Source organism: Coffea eugenioides, chromosome 2 (assembly GCF_003713205.1).
Source record: "Coffea eugenioides isolate CCC68of chromosome 2, Ceug_1.0, whole genome shotgun sequence".
NCBI classification, from domain to species: domain Eukaryota; kingdom Viridiplantae; phylum Streptophyta; class Magnoliopsida; order Gentianales; family Rubiaceae; genus Coffea; species Coffea eugenioides.
Window position 1 is genome coordinate 20,291,124 of NC_040036.1, and position 22,288 is coordinate 20,313,411.

General features: G+C 36.6%; 1 protein-coding gene across 1 annotated transcript; it reads right to left on the bottom strand.

Annotated features, from left to right (window-relative positions):
- Positions 1-5,267: 5,267 nt before the first annotated feature.
- Positions 5,268-21,811, bottom strand: LOC113759329 (DNA repair protein REV1). The gene is made up of 26 exons (XM_027301894.1): positions 21,396-21,811; positions 20,548-20,692; positions 20,218-20,333; positions 20,057-20,133; positions 19,112-19,620; positions 18,494-18,637; positions 18,196-18,328; positions 18,030-18,118; positions 17,865-17,915; positions 17,582-17,785; positions 15,625-15,744; positions 14,764-14,856; positions 13,931-13,990; positions 13,617-13,703; positions 13,437-13,520; positions 13,254-13,326; positions 11,999-12,067; positions 11,759-11,827; positions 10,845-11,102; positions 10,690-10,760; positions 9,637-9,675; positions 9,009-9,532; positions 8,869-8,929; positions 8,248-8,403; positions 7,244-7,972; positions 5,268-5,712 (listed from the first exon to the last, which is right to left on the bottom strand). Exons 1-24 carry the CDS (start codon positions 21,635-21,637, stop codon positions 8,350-8,352), a joined length of 3,372 nt encoding a protein of 1,123 aa, XP_027157695.1. The 5' UTR covers positions 21,638-21,811; the 3' UTR covers positions 5,268-5,712; positions 7,244-7,972; positions 8,248-8,349.
- Positions 21,812-22,288: the final 477 nt, after the last annotated feature.

Consider the following 22,288-nt stretch of genomic DNA (forward strand, 5'->3'; position numbering starts at 1 on the left):
GGTCGGGAGTCGAAACTTCACCTGTATAAGGTTATATACATTTTTTTTTTAGACTTTTCATTCCTTTAGAATAGAATGTATAAGCTTATACAAATATTATTGTTGCCGGCAAAAAAAAAAAAACAGTCAAAGCAAACAAGATCATTCATACAAGTGATGGTGCTCAAGAGCATGCTGACTTGGAGGGTAAACAAATTTAGGGGGAAGAAATAAATGGTGGAATTACACGAAAGTTGAGGATATAATTGCCACCTTTTTACCAACTCCTAATCCCATCCCAAGGGCCGGCCTACCTAGCAAAGACCGTGTTAGAGGAGGAGAGGCTTATTTTGCACGTACATCTATACATACACATTGTGCAAAGCAAGGCCAAGGCAAACGTTTTGTCTATTATTGGACTTGATTCACATTGAGCGCCAAGTTCTTGAAAATCTTAAAGAGACCGATTTAGCAACACCTTGGAGATTGAGGCTGATCAAGTTCACCAGAGGTTTTAGCATGAAAAGGAAAGTAGTGGCACTGTATTTGCTGCTTGGGACTCTTAATCTAGTTGCCAACGTTTAGTTGGTCATGTGGATGCCTTCTTTACTAATTTCTCTGTGGTAGGAAGTGGGAACCCGCAACATGAGAAGCTAATGATACTTCAAATTTTGGAATGGAACATATATATGTCCATGCAAATATCAGACATGTCCAGGGAGATTATGTATACGTCTCTAATAATTAACTGTATTAACAGATCGACCAGATTCTTTCTTTGCATGGGCATCAATTCAGTTGTGGTACCCTGTAAAGTAATATTGCCTGTTGTTGGAAGTGGTATCTCTTATGATGATGCCTTTGGGCTCAAACCTTCATGTTTATTATTACTATTATTATTATGTTTTAGGAGGTCTTCGCGGTATAGGAAGAACACTACCCTTTTTCAATGTCAAACATAAGCGCCGCATAAACTGAACAGTAAACTCTCGTTATAGTAAATATATACTCCTAAATCAGACGCATTTGTCATTCGAGAAAGATATTCACACCACCCTTTTTTTTTTTTTTTGGAGAATTTCATATCGCCTTTTGAGTCGCAAGGAACTAAAAATATTGAGATAGGAGTGACTTTGAACCTTCTCAGGGAAAGAGTAATTTTGGTCTTCGACTGATGATTCATCCCATGCACCAAACTCCGAAGATCGAAATGATCCAGCAAAATAACAAGTTGCTCGATCCATGTCTTCCTGCTTGCATATGCTTTGAGTTCCAACACTTCATATCTAACATTGATTTCATGTACATGCAATAATGAATTGAAGAAGAAAACAAAGCTTGGGACTAAAGTAGAACAGTAGAAATCGACCAGATGGATTATAACATTAAGGGGGAAAAAAATTTAAAAGAGGCAGTGATCAAAGGCAAAACTGAAACCGTTTCTTTTGCAGTTGTTTATAGCAACTCCACCAGCATATTTTTCTTATACAATTTACGTGGGATGTGTACATGATAAGCTCATGGAAGGCCAAAACCATAACCATGAGAATAATATCTAAAAGAAAAAAAGAAAAAGAAAACAAAAGAATGGGAAGGAAGAACAAAAGAATGAAAGGCTGCCCCCAAAAAAAAGAAGGAATGAAAAGCTGACACGAGTCAGGAAGCTTGAAAGACCCACGAAACTCTTCCAACTGCCAAGAGGACAAAACTGGATTAGGACGGTTTGGGAACTTGATCGAGTACTGAACGCATGGTTACATATTGTCAATGACCAGCTCCACGGCGGCTCGGCCCAGAGTAAGCTCTCCCCATAATGAAACCCTCCAACACTGACGAAAAAGACTCATCCCTTTTTAGAAGTCTGGTACAATCAACAGGCACGGAGATGGAAGATAGCAATATAAAGAATATGAACATGATGATAGAAATGGCATTATTATTTGCCAGGATGAACGAGTAGTTGTACTTCATAGTTGGTGGCTGGGTTTTATCTCTTTCCCCTTCTATTTGGTTGTGTGATCAGATTCTCTCTGAAACACAAGTGACAAGTGAGTGACAAGACAAGAGTTTGTTGTGACAAGGCTTGTTGGTCTTGTCGAGCTTATATAAGGAGTGAAAGCCGAAAGAGTGGAAATGATAATGCTCCGGCGGATTAAAGGAAGGGTTATTGGGATGAGATGAAACGTGTATTTGTTTTGACTTTGGTGATCGTAGGTTGGGTTGGCGGGCAAGGAAGGTACCTGCTCCTGGTCACAGTTCTGAATTTTTACTTTGAATGCCCGAGGCTCAGGTTTGAATGAATTGAGTAACAACATAACATGTTGGAAGAAATCGAGCATCTTTGTCTCGTTGTCCCGTCAAATTCTGCTACGAACTCTTTGAAGGATATTCCTATGGGAAGGCATTTATACACGTATAGCAAATTTTGGATTGAGAGCGTGTACGGCAAATCAGTGACTGCTTTTCAACAGGGAAATAAACACACAACTTTTGAGGCTCCACTAATAATCCCCCGAGCACATCAAAGACTTTGACACCACTATTTACCTAACGCTATCACGCGATCCTCTTCCTTTTTTTTCCCGACATAAACCCGTCTGTTTAGACAAAACACAGCTCTCTGCCCCATGTGTTAAATATTACTACTACCACTGTATCATATGTGAAACAGTTTGTGGCTTTTCTTCAGCTGTTTTTCTAAAAAAAAACTGTTAAATTCAATGGAGACGCGGATGCCTTTTGTGTTCAAGTAAGCTCTACAATCACATTATTGACAATTTGACGAGGCGTTCTTTTTCAAGGTTATTATATGTTCTCTTAAATTTAGCAGCAAGAAAAGTTGGAAAGCACGGTTGGGCCTTGGGCGCACAGATGCAGATGTCTCTTATGTCTCAAGCAGCTCCACCTGATTTCGGCACTCTTTTGTCCATATTTAACTTTTTCTCTTATCGTCTTGTGTAAGTTTCCAATCCTAAATGACACACCATTTTAACTTGATTTACGCCTTCAGCGAAAAATTTGGCTTCCCATATCCCCAAAAGATGATGATAATGCCCGCTTTTAGCCTATTGAAAAAGATTATACGGACAAATTCTTCAATCAAATTGAAGGCAAGTTAAATATGCCTCTGCTTTTCCCGATCAAATTGATCCTTTCATGAGATATTATCAATTTATCCTATTTCAATTTTGCACAAGATCAACAATTAGGTAAGATTTTGTGACTGAAAGTGTAAATAAATAAAATAAAAGGGTGGCACTATTTGTTTTTCTTTTTTTGGTTTTTTTTTGGGCGAAGAGAGATTTGAAAAGACAAAAGACTGATTCCAGCATGCCACCAAAACAATAATGAATTTCCAATCTCAAGGCACATGGTCCAGATAATTTTACAAGTCCACATTCAAATATTTGTTAGTCAAGACGGTAGATTTGTCCGCCCCGCAACGCCTAATTTATGGTCAAATGTTGGAATATCTTTTTGTACACTAAATTTATGGTCAAATGTAAATGCACATGTTACGCTCTTTTACTATGATATAATAAATATACAAATAACTTTCTAAACCCAATTTAAGGTTCTCAATGACACCCCAAAAGAAAGGAAAACAAACACATCAGTACTTGTAATCAGAGCGGGCTCTTCAACTCGTATCCTTCCATTTTTCTGAATTAAAAAGCTGCTTAAATATTACACACCAGTACTAGAATAAAGAAAACAACGTGAATTTATGATATGAACAATGAGAAAAGAGATACCACAACACAAGAAGAATGCCAAAATAGCTCCCTCCAAGCGGGCGTCCTGACAACATTCCGACGACTTTGTCCTTCCGCTGCTAGAATTGAAATGGTCCATTCTAGCATTCTACTGAAGCAGCAGCCCCACCCGACCGTAAAATTGTGAAAACCTTGGGAGCACTTTAGTCGCATTCAGTGTGCTGCAGAACTCAAATTACCAACGAAGGCATCGACACAGCTTCAATAAAAAAAACACACACACACACACAAAGGCATTATTGACATTTTCAACAAGTCATGGTCTACCTTGTGTTTCTTGTGTTCCATAGGAACACCTTCCCGTCACCAATTGATTGGATGGGTGTTTCTAGTAGGTTCCCCTTAGATTCAACTCTCGGAGTGTTTTGACTAATTTTAATTTAACTTACACGTAATTTTACTGTTTGAAAAAAAAAAAAAAAAAAAGTCTTGGTCTACCTTTTAGCACGTCTTTTCAGAGAGGACAGTTAAAGCAGGGACCCACGCTACCAAGGTTTCCGTCAATTTGTTAAGAAGGAATATTTAGTGTCAACAGAGAGTTGCATGCTGGATACATGAGAACCTCCACATATTGTAGTTTTAAAAGATCACAATTCAAAATAGGAAAAATGGCCAATTTTGTCTCTAAACTTTTTTGGCCGTATCAATTTAGTCCATGTATAATTTTTTCGGCCAATTTGATTCTTATACTTATTTAGCGGTTCCAATTGAGGAATGCCACGGCGGCGCCACCATCTAAATTCAATCAAGTCATTAATTGAGCAATTAAGCAAGGGTATTTTTGGTAGTTCACTGATGGGTCTTCAGCACAAAATTGTGCTGTTGAGCGGTGGCCAAACAAGAAAACTTGCTGCTGAAAACAAATATGGATTCTTCCTGCTTTAGATCCCTATCCAAATTTACAGCATGTGCCATTGTGGTGCTACTTTCCCTTTCTTGCTTCAGTTTTACCACGACAGGTGCGTCCATTTCTTCCTTATCTCGTGCAGTGATTCTAAAATTCGGGAATTTTCTGTTGCTTCTTGATTTTGATGAAATGGGATTTTGACAATTTTGTAAAGATGATTTTACTGGTGTGTCACAATCATTAGACGGATATAGCAACTTTGTTAATTGGTCGAAGAATGGGAGAATGCAAATGAATAAATCATCAAGCTCAGGTCTTTTTGTCTTTCCATGCAACTCTTTGCTCTCTTTTTAATGGGTTTTTAATGGATTTCTATATTCCGCTTGTTTGCTAGAGCCTTGGTTTGAATACAAGATGCTCTCTGTTTTGTGATTGTCTTGCGCAAATGACAAGAAGAAGCACTGGCTTTATATCGTCGGCAAAAAATTCTTCTTTTGTTACTGTCATAACAGTGAACTACTCGAAATACCCCTGCTTAGTTGCTCAATTAGTGACTTGATTGAATTTACATGATGGTGCCGCCACAACGTTCCTCAATTGGAACCGCTAAATAAGTATAGGGATTAAATTGGCTAAAAAAATTATACATTGACTAAATTGACACGGCAAAAAAATTTAGGGACGAATATTTGCTCGTATGTTTTTTGTCAAGGTGGATATTGCTGGTCTTAAACTCCCCATAAATAATAATTTCATTACATTCAGCATTAAGGTACTCAATCTCTGAAACAAGTAAAACCAATCATAGTGGATACACACTGCATGGCAGCAATCAAGCGAAACCATTTTGGTGCATGGCCACATTCATCGCAACTCCTCCAAATCAAAGTTGGTAAATCAAGTACCTTAATGGAGTTGGTGGTCGTCATTGTCATCCAAGGCACGATTCTCTTCGATTGCATCATCCACTTCTACCAGGCGTTAATGAAGTCGCTGCGATGACAATAATATGTAGCTGAGATAAGAAAACAACAGCTAAGGAAAACAACCGCGTAGAAGTCATAGTTGTTTTCTTTCAATGACTATTCTTGGTCTCCCATTTGTGTAAGCCTGGGAATAAAAAAAAAAAAAAAAAGGCAAATCAAAACTAAATAAGGGACATGATTGCTAAACAATTGCTAAAAGGTACCGTAGCCAATAATTTGTAAGGTTTCAATTCAACCAAGAAACTGGTACATCTATAGAAATGACATTTGGTGGTAGAAGGTAAAAGTGAAAGAAGGGGATTTTAATTCTGAACAGCAAAAAAGGTAATAAATGATTACAACAGTCTAAAATGAATACAAAGCAAGCACGGACAAAAAGTACTATAAAAAGAGTTTTTTTTTTTTTGGCATCCAGCAATTATCATTACTACTTGTAAAGCCTTTATTATGAAATCTTCAATCAATCATTCTACTAAATATAGCAAAATAATAAACAGAAAAAATTAAAATTTTTTGCACATATTCAATGTTGAATATGTAAAGCAATTTTTTCCTCATTGAGGCATAAATTATGAAGCATGGCAATGGCAAAAAAGATTCCCGATCAACCAATATATATTGTAGATTTCATGGTCACAGATGTTCCATTTAGAATAAAAAAAAAGATCCAGACAGCATGCATAATCATCATCAAAAGTACGCCTTGTAATTCAGGACAAGAATTATTTTATAAAAAAATTAAGCTAATTTTAAAAAAAAAAAAAGAAGCAAGTACAGTATTTTTTACAATCAAGCACCTATTTTATACTGCAATTGAACTCTGAATAAAATGGAAATGAATTTTGATTATTATAACTTTTAAACTCCCTAAGATAAGGGAGTGTAAATTGTCAACTGGTACTTCAATTTCCATGGAAATTAACCTACAAAACATATATCTTGTGCCAAGTAACAGTAGGACACGGTAAGAGCCTTCAATGTGAGGTCACATTTCTAGTAGAAATTATTCAAATGTGAAGGAAAAAAAATCATCAACGTTAAATTCTAGTTAATAAGCTATCAAAGGAAAACGGGAGGTTTGGGATATGGTTAATCCATTGAGCAAAATTGAAATTATAAATTCTTCCCAAGTAGATGCAAATATTAATAGAAACAGAACAGATTAGCTCAATTGCCTGTCCAAGGAACATATAATTGCATAAAAGATTGTGCAGCGCCAACACAGAGGATAAAGTTCAAGAGATTAAATTCATACGCAACAGGTCACCCAGGCATAAAATTGACCGATTCTAAGCATATTAGCAAAGGCATTAGTTACTGGAAAATCTTCATATTCTAAAGAAAGGAATTCAGGGTCGAAGAATAAACAGCTCCCATGCTGGACTGACCAGCTTTCTGCAATTTAGATGCTAACACTCATGGCATCAGCAATTACCATAATTATATATCACAGAATAGCATTCATACCTATGGAGTGTATTACATGAAGACTAATACACAAGCATAGTCTTATTCTTTTAGAACCCATATTATTCCTACTAGTCTGATCAAATAGTATATCAAAAAAATCAAGCAATATTACACCAAACACATTCACCACCATCAAAATCAAAATCAAAACAAAATGTAAGAGCATATATAGTTGACTAACTAACCTGAATTATCTCCAATAACCAGCCATATTGGATCTACGGATGGAGGGGAAGCCAACAATTATTTGGCAGAAAAGAGGGAAGTGGTGGGCCAGGGACAAGATGCATTTTTAATTGGTGGTGATTGAGAATCGGAAGGCCGGCGGAGAATATGATGGCTACCGCCAAATCTTGCATCTGCAAGTAGGTCAATTTTTCTTGTCTAATATTCTTCCCAATGGTGATGAGGAGGGGTGATGGAGAAAGGGGAGAGTTGGCGGGCGGCACTTAGGGGAATTAAATCGGTGGTTCGGTGCATCAGTCGGCATGGGAGAGTTTGTGAGAGAAGAGGACAGAGGCACACCTCAACTTAAATTCCACAATTGCCCTCATTTGATGCAGTTCAAATTCCACAAATGTCCACCTAGTGAAGGTGTTGATAGGGGACCAAAAGCACAGTTTGTAACTCCCAACTCCCCCTTTTCATTTTGTTGGGCGTGTATCAGTTTTTCCAGTAGCAACAATTGAAGACTAAAATAGCAGGAACTCAAAACATCATAAACTGTTACCTATAACCAGTTCAAATCCGTCTTGGGACCTCAAATACCACAATTATCTGTCTTCAAGAATCGGTGAATTCTCAGATGCACAATAGCCATACAAAGAACAGCATTCCCCAAGTTATGGCAAAACAAAAAATCACCATGCCAGGTATTCCCCCGTTAAAACCTCCATCTTGGTCCCAGTCATGCTCTGAGAATGTGTAGAGCACCCAGTCTTGTTAGAATATGAATAACCACAAGGATTTAAAGTTCAGCAAGTTCATCTGACACTTGTATTTCCAGTCATTTCATCTTTTATGAAGACCAAGGTTTTACCTTCAGAGCAGACCTAAGTCCTAACCTTTTCCTTTCAAGGCAGAAATATACATAGGACACCCAAGAACGAACATCTAGCAATAGCAAGAATTCTTCAAAGACAAAAAGTCCATCATGCAGAGAATACTTTGAAACTCTAAATTAACTCACCTTCAGCGTTCAGCAAATGAGAAATGAACGAGAATGGTTCTCTCACATGAAGACTTGCATCATTTGGATTACAGAAATGGAATCACTGAAGTGCCAAAAACACTACTCTATGAAACAAATATTGAGGTCTCCACCGTAGGTTTCTCCAACAGCAGCCTAAGATTTGAATCAAACAGCAAATGAACATCCATAGTTAAGTTTATATAATCAAGAAGAATTTAACAACAAAAGTCAGAATAGTGATTAAGTGGCGACAATTAATAAGGAGTGGTGTCATAGGTGAAACTAGTAAATGTGACAGTAAAATACCTATACATAATTAGAAATGAAACATATTACTATGATTTTTGGGATAAAACTTAAGATGGAAGAGTGAATAGACAGCAAACATTCAACTGGTATATAATATATTACTAATTCTTCTAGACGTTCCACGACATTTTTCTAGTTTTAACTATCCACTAATAAAATTGCATTCTTTCCGGATGACAGCTTCCATTATTTATCATATTACCAAGAAAAATCCCATCGAACAGGAAATCAAATAACTAGCAATACAGGCAAATAAGATAAAGACTATCAATTCTGAGTGTATAATAATATGAGAGAAGCCAGAATAACCTGAAGGTGAGGAATGATGCAATTATAAACCTGTAAGAACAATTCTGACCTCGAAGTCAACCTGTTATCACAATTAGATTCAGTCATAAGTACACAAAATCTTTGCACAGATAATGCACCAAGTTAATTTGAATCCTCACCTTCTTAAAAGGCAAGAACAAGTATATATCTCTTCAACATCAGTTTCAATTTTAAGCTTAATATATTGCTTCATCAGCTCACACAAGCAATTAACTGCGTCATCCCCTCCATCATCTAAGGGATACTCAGACATAATAAGCTGCAATACAGATGAAAGCTGACCACGAGGGCTAGACTTGTTGTACAAAACTGCTATTCGATTCAACAGCTGACAACTGCTGAGTCTAAAATTGTCAACCCATCTTGGTGGATTTCCAACCCAGAGATTATTGCTCGGCAGGAAATCAATTGCTCCAGTCTGATCCCTAATATGGTCCAAGTATACATCATTTGACATAAAATCTGGCCTCCTATGGGCAGGAAGAGACTCAAGTACGTCTGCTAGAAGCTCTTCAGGCAATTGCTGCAACACTGATGAATCGACTTGACTTAATGATGATGGCATAAGGCTGTCTGTCTCTGGAAGTAGAGCAGTAACTGACCCAGAGGTTTCTGGCAACCCTTGGATCATTTTGTTTATATACTGCTTTGCCAAACAAATGCAAATATTAATCACTAAAACTTTATGCAGAAAGCGAGAGACACAGAGAGAGAGAGAGAGAGAATCAAATATAAATAACCACAAACCTGTTCATCTTCTTTCTCAGATGACTTGATCTTTTCAGCCTGAAAAGTGCAAATGAAAAATTAACTGGAAACTAATTAAGCATTTGACAGATATATGACTCTTAATATCCAAAACAGGAACTCCTAGCCAACTCAAGTGCCATGCCAGAAAATACCATTTCAGTGGCTATAAACTAGCACAAATGACACAGAAGTGCATTGACACAATAATGATGACAATGAGCAATTTAATTAAGTATAAGCACACTCTAAGTCAGGCATTAGAAGCAATTTATGGGCTCTGTTTATCCTCAGTATTGCAATATCTTTAAAAAGGACTAAGGAGAAATTATAACACATCTCTCCAAAGGAATACTTTCTTGATTACAATACCAACAAACGCCAAAGAAACCTGAGTTTCAACTAAAGAAAGAAAAAATGTAGACGAACACTGCCACAGGAACAAACCAAAAGTTCATACCTACAGGAATCTATGGTTGATGCAAATGTAAAATATCAATATCCAAACATATGCACCAACTAAACAAGGTAGAACTACAGCATACCATAAACCATGTATTGCAACAGAAGGGAAACGATAACTTTTTCCTACCTTTTCTCCTTCTGTTTGGGATATGTCAAGTTAGGAGGTTATGTTGATAGAACTCTTAATTAAATGGTCGAACTGACACACACTAAAAAATGCTACCAATTTGTTCTAGGGCTTCTTAATTTTGACAAAAGTCAAAGTCACAAATTTCAGATAAAACACGAACATCTCAAACGTCAGAGGTTAAGTCTCAAACCAAGTTCCAAGAAAATTATAACTCTTTTTTAGCACATTCTATTCTAAACTTCTTATTTTAAGGAAATGAAGCAAAAAATACTATTAAAACATGTGAAGCAAGTTGCACATAAAAAAGTACAAAGGATTTCAGAGGTCAAGTCTCAAACCAAGTTCCAAGAAAATTATTACTCTATTTGAGTACATTCTATTCTAAACTTCTTATTTTAAGGAAACCAAGCAAAAAAAATACTATTAAGCAGCTGAAGTACAAAATTACAACGGATTACCACATCATGAACAAAATCCTTATTTGGGGGCACCAATGGATTGGAAAGAGATTGTTCTTCATCCATCACATCTGAATTTGAAAGAAAAAAGATCATATTAGGTAGGCAGTTAAAATATTATCACCTTCAGTACTGTGAGGGATCATGAGTCTTACTGTTCCCAGCATTTTTCTCTTTCTTCTTGGAAATGAAGCTTATTAACTCCCCTGCATACAGATCATTAATCTCTGATAAAACTTCAGGAGGAAGAGACTCTATCACTCCAACATCAAGATCATGTAGAGCAGGGAGAGTTGCACGATGCGCAACATGTGCTTCCCCACCGGAAAAACTACCCTTCGCTTGAACTGGAGGTCCAATATCAGAGTATAACTGATCACCCTTGCCTGCACCATTCATATGTTCACTAACATCTGAAACCAAGGCAACAACAGAAGCACAACAAATAAGTAGAAAATATTCCATAACAATTCTTCAATCCAAAGCTTTCCACCACTTGACATTGGAATAGACAACCCATCACACCAAGCAGTGGGAGGAGTAACATGCGACAGCACTAGGAGTCCACTTTCCATTCTTCATTTAAGAAACAGTTGAATTTTTTTTTCTTTAATTTGTTACAAAGAAATTATCAAACTATCAAATATAGGACTGAAAGAGAAGCAAAGGTCCAAAAGAGTCAAAAAGGAATTAATGCCAGCCAGAAGCAATGTTTGGGGAACATGGTCAATTATTTGGCACAATTGCTTGACATTACCGACCACATCCGTATAACATTTGTGAAACCAAATAATATAATAATAGGGAAAAGCCAGAAAAAGAAATAATTTCTGAAAAATCATCTTATTTTCCCAAACACTAAACCTGGAAAAGAGAGACTTTACTAAAAGAAATCTTAAGGACATAACAAAGATAACCTTCATGAATCTTGAGGAAAAAAAATAGCCACCGGGGTGAAGTTTTAGCATCAAGAACCAGTTTGTGCAAATTCTGATACAAATAATCAATGACATCTATGACAAAAGTTCAACTTTAAAAATCCATAAAAGCACCAAAAAGTTTCAGTCACCTTTGCCCATACTACTTTTCCTTGCTGGTGAGGAGACTAGCCAAGATCGAATGGAGTACTTCTCATGCCCTTCATATTCAGTCAATGAAATCAGTTGTATAAGGTCAATTGAGATGTCAAATATAATATTGAATGTCTAGATGGGGAAACCAGCACATCAACACAAATTACAGATATTAAAATGAATAGCAAAATGAGATATAGCATAGGAACTGCCATTGCCTATTACTAAAGTCAAACCTCGCATATTCCTGTCAGCACTTTCAAGTTTAGATGCCTGCAAGCCCGCTCCTCTAATGTCTCTTGCATCTGTACAAATCAACTAATTAGACTGCTGGACAAAATGGAACAAATACTAGCACTTAAACAGCATATAAATTTCCCAAAATTAAGAATAACCTTTTACACTGACAAGATTGTATAAATATGGAAAAGAAAAAGCCAAGAATGCAGACTACAACAAGAACTCAAAATATGATGTCATCTATGACAATTCCTTGACATTCGTTTACATGATTCAGGTTTCTTTGGTTATCCAATTTCAGCAGCTCAAGAAAAAATGTGGATTCAAAGAACAGTGAATTGCAAGTGTCCTCAGGAGCCCATGGAAATTTCAAAGGTGTATTCAGAAAATTTTTTCTTGTAGCACATAATTGGAAAGTGCGTATTTGAGATAAAAAGGTGGTTAGAGAATGTTTAGTTTTTTTTAAAACATGCCACCCTAACACACCTAGAGTTTGACCATGGAGGTTTTGATTGCCAAGTTTGAGGATGAAGATGGTGAGACATAATTAGTCAACTAATAACTGGGGATGTACACAGAGTTAACATGACATAAACTACATAGTGAGAAAAATAAATCCAGGATTAGCTCATGCTGAAGTCAACAAAAGAGTGCTAATAGGATTTTTCTTGAGAAAGGTTTCATAGATAATTGTTGAAAGGCTCTCATGTTGAAGTTGAAAAACTCAAATCATAATTAAGATGCAAGCATAATGCCATCAAGCACAACAAAGACAAACACAAAGCCATATAGTGCATTCTACAAGAAAATGGATCACTTGCATGAGCAATAAAATACAGCTGAGCTAACAAGAAACAGTTAGTACAGAGGAAAGAAGAAACAGCAAATTAAAGCTACTTATATGAATTTATTGAGCCTTGACCTTCTTACTGTAACACAGGAAGACTGTAAACACATTGGAGAACTGCGAATAGTAAGAATGATGAATAAGAAGGGTATGCATATAATAACAACGAATGAACCAGATTCAGTGTCAGAATTCCACAAGTAATTCCAGTAAATTTAAGCCATATTGGTACAACACTTGCATTGCCTAGTAAGAGGAGGAATTTTAAGAGAACAAATTGCAAATAACTGCAAATTTACATTATTAAAGATGCTGAGAAAGGCAATCAAACAAAATGCATTTGTCTGAAACTTTTATCAACAACAATAACAAGAAAAGACAAACAACCAGAGTAATTCAACTACCTATATGAAAATATCCAAAAAGCTGAGCTGTTATCCTCTGAAATACATCCACGTCGTCTGTAGCCATTGGGAGCTAGAATTCCAGCAATGAAATAAGACCTCAGGCTTATGGTCAAGAACTCATGCTGATACATATGTAACATATAGCATAACTTGCAGCTAAGTAAGTTACGAATTCTCTACCGTGACAGAACGACTTAGATTCTCACAGTCACCACAGCCCATATACTTCACTGGCTCCCCAGCATCACTTCTTCTCTTCTTTATCTGAATTACAAATAGCATTATTGAGAGAATTATCTGTAGCCAAAACAATCAACACAATTTAACAATGTAAGCATGAGATAGTCTTATCATGAAAACCTTCAAGGTAATGGTGCGGCCTTTAAGTCCGCATCCCTGCAATCGTAATGACACCTCCTTGCAAAGCTTCAATAAGAAATCCTTCATCTGGAATCACAGGCATAACGATTTGATCAGTCAGACAAGTGAAATAATGTACAAACTCCCTCTCTATCCCCATTCCCCAGGCCACCCTAAATCCCTCTACTTGGTCACTTCCGAAGCAGTTGGGGTTTTAGGGCAGGTAAACAAGAAATTACAAGACTAAATTATCTAGAAAGGCACTTATACATCAAACATGTACATATATAGTTTATCAAGCTTAAAGTTCTAACATCATTCAAATCATTGAACCTCACACCCCAGTTCACGTCCGCACCAATGGATTTGCTTTCCTGCGCAAAACAACAGTATCCCCATTTAAATGAAGTGGCATAGAAATCAACTTAGCATGTAGAATGTGAAAGAAAGAGGAAACTTATGAAGCAGAGCACTCCATCATTCTTCCTGTCAACTAAGACCAATGTGAAGTATAAATCATCAGAATTTCACCAGCAAGGTCCACAAAACTAGTTCTTACTTTTTCAATTACAAGACAAGAAGAGGGGATGAAAAGCAGCCAACCAACTCCTCTAAGTTCACATCATGCCCAAGATTTAATTCTTTTTAACGTTTTGGCAACAAATAAAGCAAACAACTAGTAGCAATTTGTGTCTTGCAGACCCACAGAATATTCTTCACATAAAATGGAAGGTCCAGGGAGTTAAAGAGTAAGATTTCTACTGATGACTTTGGAGAAATGAGAGTGAACTTTGATAACAAAACATAACATCATGTTTAGCAATTCCAAGAATCAATCCCAAGATAAACTCCTGATACTATTAGTGCATGAACAGTTTCAGACTTTTAAGTGAGAGAAACATTGTGTAAGAATGAAATGCTGTTTACAGCAAAATCATTAGTGACAGGAGCACAAATACACACACGCCGCCTCTGACACCCAAAACCCCAAGAAAAGAAAAGAAAAGAAAGAAGAAAAAGTGCATCTCTTCAGTGTGAATTGTTACGTAAAAGTCTGAAACTATAATTCCAGATGGACCAACTTGCTTCCAACATAAAACACCAAGAAGCATTCCAAAAGCCAAATAAATTAATCTTACTTGCTAACCTGAAACACTCCAACCAACCGATTATCAATCCCTCTGCTGAAATTCCAGAGCATATCGCCTGTTTTCACACCAAAATCTTTTTGAAGAGATTCCTGTAAAAAGCAGAACGGGCACAGACAGAACCATCATGTATGATTCCACCAAATATATATACTCATCAGTAAGACAATCCTAGTATGTGCATAATCCCATAAACAATTAACTTAGTTCTGCTGGATTTCATGTTTAATCTAGTATTTAATGTTTCAAACTGTATTTCTTCATTTGTCTATGGTGAGCCAAACCTGTTTCTACATCTCCTCTCACATGAAAATGCTAAAGCAGAAGTAGGAAATAAATAATGAAAAGTTCCTAACCAGATCATCTCTCTAATTATGACAGCACACAAGTGGAAATGAATTCACAACAAGAGTACTTCTGTTGTCAAAGTGTGTCCATGAGAACCACATACCACCCATCCCTACCACCTCTGAATCAAAACAGCATATCTAAGTATCTAACACTACAAACCAAAATCACTGTTTAGGCTATTTTTCATGGTAGTTATATCTGCAGCAAAATGACGTGTCAGAGCTGTGCACCTCCGCTTATGGTCTAAGACACAAACTCAATAATTCTCATCATTTCTTGGTTCTAGAAGGATTTCAAGTTTAAATGCCAGTCATTGACAAACAAGTTTGGAGTACTCCTGAAAAAGGCAACTAGAGTAGGTTTGGAGGACAAATTTCTCACACCAATGGCAGAATTCATTACAGTAGGTCTCTTATACAAGCAACTCAGACTAAATATTGAAAAGAAAGTTCACATGAAGTAATACTGCATCAAGTGCGTTAATTAAAAGCCGGAGATGAGGGAATAACCTTGGAGATCAAACGTAACTGGCCACAAGTATTTATTTGCTTCTTTTTCAATTTCTCCTCTAAAACATGACCAATTCCAGGAAGTGCTTTAACTGGAAGCTCATACAAATAATCATCCACCTAGAATGCACAAGAAATACCATCAGTAGAGAGTAAGTCTCAATAACAGCCGAGCACAAACTGTCTGGAAATCTTAAGAATTGCTTCTAGTGTTTATATCTCCACTGACGTCTTCAAGTCTTCCAAGAGTTAAAAGTGAAATACTACTTGCAGAACTGGTTTGAAAAAGAGAAAGTTACGTAAAATAAACTGGCTTCATGAAGAGAAAGAGGAAAGAAAGATATAGAGATTGAGTGATCAATACTTTTATGGAGAGCCTAGATGTTATTGTTAAGAAAATCCCCCAACCCAGAAGCCTCCTCAAAAATACCAAAGTTCAGATTTGAATTTAAGGAAAGGAACTTATAAAACATTCCCAGGAAAAAAATAAGGAAATAAAAAATATTGTAAGATAAACAATAATCCTCTACAAAATCACTTCAATGAGGAAGAAATTCCCAAGAAATAAGACTATGAAACACAACAGGAAGATATGATTCTGTCTTAGATAAAACAAGAACTTTAATAGACCAAAATACATGACAAGAACATGGTCCAAATTGTCTTCATTTATTTATTCTACAAAAGTAGCCTTCCCCAAAAAAACAAGGAGACTTACTGAACAAGTGAGGCTCTATTTGGATTCTTCATTTTTTGCCGCCGCTCTAAAGGATGGGAGTGTTTTTCAAAAACTAATTTTTCAAATACAATAAAAATTTTTAAAAAGTACTCTAAAAGGTAATCTAAAAATTAGTTTAAATTTTTTTAAAATTTTAAAAAATATCTCAAAATATATTCTAGAAACTCTTCTACTCTTAAATATCCCAAAATATTTTCTGAAAATATCCCAAAATATAATCTAAAAACTTTGCTATAGCAAAATTTTTCAAAAACGCCCCAAAAAATAGCTAATCCAAACGGATAATAATACATAACAAAAACAACTCCAAAAACACCACATTCATACAATATATCAAAAATAATTCCAAATATACAAAAATAAAATAAAATAAAATCTACACCATCTTTTTCTTCCATTTATCACCACCATCGACCGCCACCATCCTCTCCCTCCTCCTCCCTCTCTTTCCCTCTCTATCCTCGCTCCCTCTTTCTCCTCCCTCTCTTTCCTCATCCCCTTTCTTTTCTCTCCCCTTTCTCGTCACATCCACACCTCCCCTCCATTCCCTCCCCAATTTGGCTACAAATCAAGGAGAGGGAGGGGAAGGGCGGGATGTGGTGGGAAAGGGGAAAGGGAGGATGAAGGAGGAGGAAGAGGAAGAAAGAGAGAGAGGAGGAAGAGAGAGGCAGTGGTAGCTATGGTGGGAGGTAGTTTTAATTTTTTTAAAATATTCTAAAAAATTTTAAACCTTAAAAATACTCCAAAACATATTCCAAACACACCTTTAAAACACCACCAAAAACATCTACAATAAAAGTTTTTCATATACATTGCTACAATAAGGGTTCATTTGGATTAGTTTTTGGGGGTGTTTTTAAAAAATTTTACTTTAGCAGTGTAGATGAAAAATTTTTACTATAAAAATTTTTTTAAATATTTGATATATTGTATGGAGGAGATGTTTTTTGAATTATTGTGTATTACTGTAGCATTGTATTTGAAAAACTTGTTTTTGAAACAATGGCCAATCCAAACAACCCAAAAAACAGCTGATCCAAATGGAGCCTAATATATCAGCTTCATAATTGCAGCTTTGCTATATACCAGGATACTAGTGTCAAAAGAACAAGAAAAGAATAGTAACCATTTCACAAAGTAGCAGCATCTAATTTGAGACAGCAGGGATGGAAATGATTTCTTCTTAGTTGAAGGATCAAAAGATGTTGGAATGCATGCCTTTTCAGAAGGAATGTAGCACAAGCCATCTGCTTTTGCAATCCTTGTTGCGACACGAGCCATAAGCATACTCCCAGAAATTCCAGCACTCGCAGTGCATCCTGTGGTTTCATGAATCTCTGTCATAATAGCTCTGGCAAAAAGCTCAGGATCCTCTACCCTTAAGTCAGTGACATCTATAAATGCTTCATCACAGCTAACAGCCTGACCATAAAGAGTTACAAATTCAGAACACGACTAAGATAATAACTGAGGTTTCTGATAAAAGTTCCCATGAGCAGACCTGCACTTTGTTGCAATGCTTATGTAAAATATCATAAAATTGATCAGCCACCTGCATCCAAAAGCAAATAGACCTCATATAACAACACAGCTAACACAGAAGGCACGTTGATAAGACACCTTCCTTAACATTTATCTTACTTTAAGTTAGAGACTAAATACACACCTCCTCATAAGCATCAAAATTATATGGCAAAATGACAAGCTGAGGACAAAGGGCCTTAGCATCTCTAATAAACATTCCAGCCTTCACCCCTAAAAAGTAATTTATCAATCTGGTGAAAGTGAAAACTAGATAATTGGAAGAGAGCACCGCTGCAAGTTAGACAAACCATGATTTCGAGCAGGATAATTTGCAGAAGAAATCTCAGCAGTTCCTCGAGAATTATCTGAATGGCAAACAGCAACGGGCTTATCTTTCAAATCAGGGTGCTTCCTAATAACCACTGATACAAAGAAGCAATCCTGTAAAGAGACATCAATGTTTAAAAGAATGTTAAAGCTGAGATACTTGGACAAAACTCCCAATAGATACCCCACACATATGACAAGCACAATCCTTACATTGCACCACCTTTAAAAAAAGGTAAATAAGTGAAGACATGTAAAATACTGCCTTGGAGAGTTTACCATGTCCACATGGATAATGGTAGTTTTCTGGGATGTTGCAAAAGCATTACGACTGGGATTCATATCCTTAAAACCATTAGCAGAGCTCAGAAAACGTTTACGATAACGGTTTCTCCAAGTGCCAATAAAATGCAGCCTAGAAAACTGAAACGACCAAAGATCAATTAGTTGTAGACATCTACAAGTACTTCCATTATGTCAATAAAAAAAAGAAGAGCAGCACAGCAATGTAATTCCTTTATCAATAAAAAAAAGGGAAAACAGAAAATCAGAACTATACATTACCAATCAAGTGCTTTATAAAAAAAAAATGGAGTTTATTTGAGCGACAAGTAAATCAAGAAGAAAGAAAATGACAAAGTGAAAGCTTTGGATGGTGAAATGCGTTTAAAATCAAAGCTAAACTTGAGTTTTCTACATCCTTGACCGAAAATCTCTACTACAAAAACTGAATGTTAAGTTTTACCAAATGCTTCTAGAAGTAAATTTGGTAAAAAAGGCAACAGATTCTTCAAGAGGCCTTAAAGAATAGTTTAGACTATGAGAACAATATGAATCTGCAAATAAGCTACAAATAACAGCAAGTATGAAAAGCATGAAAAATTTTACAACATTAACCTTAAAATAGTTTTCCACAAAATTTGCATCTGAAAGAGTTGAATGCCCTGTTGTACTGGGCCTAATGGTTTTGGAACTCGATGACTCCTCAATTATGTGATCTTCCAAGCAGTCGTTATGGTCTGACTTAGGATCTTGACAAGGACTTATGTGCGAATGATATCCAGCATCGGATTGACCCACCACAGCAGCATCCAATTCCACCTCACAGTGATTTTCCATGTAATAAGTTGGTGCTTGATCTGTTGATTCGGCAGCATTCGGATGAAAGGGGTCATCAGAAACTGAATGACACTCCTCTACCTCTTCAGTACATTCAGCCTTGCCAAATATATTAGCGTCCAAACTGCAGCTAGTCCTCAATGTTGCAATACCAGATTGAGGCACCGCTTGGCCGCTTATAGATTCTTCCAAATCATCAAGGACTGGGCCAGATTTGAAACCAAATGCTGATAATTTTGGTTGTTTCTTGGTTTCACTCGCAAGCTGATCAAGCTGGTAAGGTATCCCTGAAGGAAACTCAAAAAATTAATGAGTACATATCAGCTTTCTCTTTTTTTCTGAAATTTTCACCTTTCCTTTTGAAAAAAAATGCGGCAAACAAGGTCTAACGAGTTTAACCAGAACCGGGTTGTGGATACTGTAAAATGGAGTAATTAGAACTTCAAACACATTTAATTACAGATACAGACTATTTCTACTCCATTGCTTCAACAATTCTCTGTCCCCTTCACTATAAGTCATCAATACTAGGTAAACAAATCAATCAAAGGAAAGTAGGCAATAAGAACGAATTCTAATAACTTCCTTCAGATTTCTCAAACAAATTAATATCCTACTATGGTTGAATAACCTATTAGAGTTTATCATTTACTACAAAGTTACATCTGAAAGATTTCATTGCAGAATTGGCCAGAGACAATGAAATAATGAAACCCAACTCACAGCTTAACAATTTATTGGCAGCAACAGATTCCAGCACCCATGTAGGTTTAACAACTGGAAGTCCGCCACTGAAGGACCTGTAACAGGCAAAGTTCTTTTGAAGCACACAAAATTTCAATGCATCAATTTGATATTGAATCATGTAAAGATGAGTGCGGAACCTTAAATTCTTAATTTTACTGTCAGGAAGATTACTGCAGATAATATGAGTAACATGATGGCGCGAAAAGTAATTCTCAAAGCGTCCTCCATACTTCAACATGTAACCTTTTAGTTCCTGAAAAGATTTATGTCAGCATGAACCACACTCCAAAGGTAAAGTAATAGGGCCAAGAAAACAAGTACAGAAGTTCAGAAATGGAAGCACCAGTTCCAAGCACATGGGTTGGGCATGTACAGAAAGAGCATAAGAAACATAATCCACAGATAGAATACAAAAATGTAGATAAAAGGAAGAGAGAGAAACATATAACCTCAGAATTTGGCATCACCTGGCTAGAAGGCACTGTATATCCATCAACAAAAATAGATACTCCATCAAATATGGGTTTTCCAGAACAAGCACCACTAACTGAAGAAGATGAAGCCTCAGCATCAAACTGTTGATGTAGCTTCTGATTCTTCATAACCATGTAACTACATTTAACAAGGCCAGAGTACATTACAGAAAAAGTCGAGATTCAACAATATGAAACAAAAAAATCGCAGCAACTAGTATCAGTTAAAACACTTACAAGCAACAGTTCCCCAAAATTGCTACAGTTAATTCAAACTTTTTCTGAATTTATAACAAGCTTGATATTTGTGTTCGAGCTTGGCCTATTATGATGGAGCACGAACTTGAACAAGCATATATGGAGCTAAGCTCAAGCAGCGCACGATTAGCTTGATTTTTTTAATGTCAATCTCAGGTTCTACACGACTCCAGCTGAGTTCGAGCAGAGCTTTTAAAGTTAACTGAGAAATTTCTTAAAGCTTTCTTAAATTGATTCAAAAACCAACCTAGAATGAGCTATTATCAAGCTTAACTCGAATCATGGATCAAGTAACTTTTGATATCAAGAAATTCAAAATATGGAGAAAAATAACCAATGTCAAACTGTTAACTGAAGGTGCTTTTCATCATCGAGAAAATAAGCAATAAAACACGAAATGGATAGCGCCATAATTAGCGACAACTAGCACAGGTATAAGCCAGAGTTAGAATCTGAAACGAAATAGTAATTAAAAAAGAAAAATCAGATAACTTTATAGCAAATGGGACGGCTCATGTTTATCAAGTGACGCAAGTTTAACTAATAGCAGGTTGAAGTGTTTGATAGAGAACGTAGGGAATTGCCTGCCGAAATCGGGGAAGGGTGAATTGCGAAAGGCGGAGCCGGAAGAAGATCGAGAATTTGCTCCCCAAGCCATGCCTAGGGTTTTCTGATTTTGGTCAGTTTTCCGCTTCCTGTTTCTCTTGTCATTATTTCGACAGCTGTTATTGCCCGAAGTGGAAGGGTTGGAATTAGAGTTTGAGGTCACGCTCCGCTTCGAATTTGAATTCGATGTGGCGGACCTGCACGATGAATTCAGACTCATCTTCTTGGCGACGAAATTAGCGTACGGCAGATGATGGAATATTCGAATGGGCGGAAGACGTTGCCAACAAATGCAGGGAGTACCGCCAGACTTCCGGTCCGTATACTGATTGTCGGGAGTGCCAAAATTCTAGTGCTTTAAAATGGTCTAGTACTTACTTGGTAAGCTAACGCTGGAGATTTATGAAATGAAACGGTTTCGTTCCCTTCAAACTTGCTCTGGAAGATTTAAAAATAAAGCGGCAAACGAGTCGATTGGAATGGTAACTCGGTTAGGCGGTAAAAGCGACCACCGATGACGGAAACGGGGAGGTTCTGGTGAGCTTCCAGACAATACGTGGTCAGATTGGTCTGTGGGTGCCTATTTTCATTATATTCAACGGCTATGATTAATTTTGGTAAAATTACTTCCCAGTCATGATGTACACACAATTTTGGCCAATTTCTTTTTCAGTTTCCACTCCTATCTTTTGATTTTACTCCGGCTTCATTTATTTCTTCCTTTTCTTTGTTCCCTTTCTTTTGTTATTCTTTCCAAAGGGGTGACGTTGAACTATTTAATTAGGCATGCTACTGCTTTTGAGTTTTGAGTTTAACAAATCATAGAAGTGAAAAGAACAAATGCAGGTAAAGAACGGTTCGAAGTTCCATC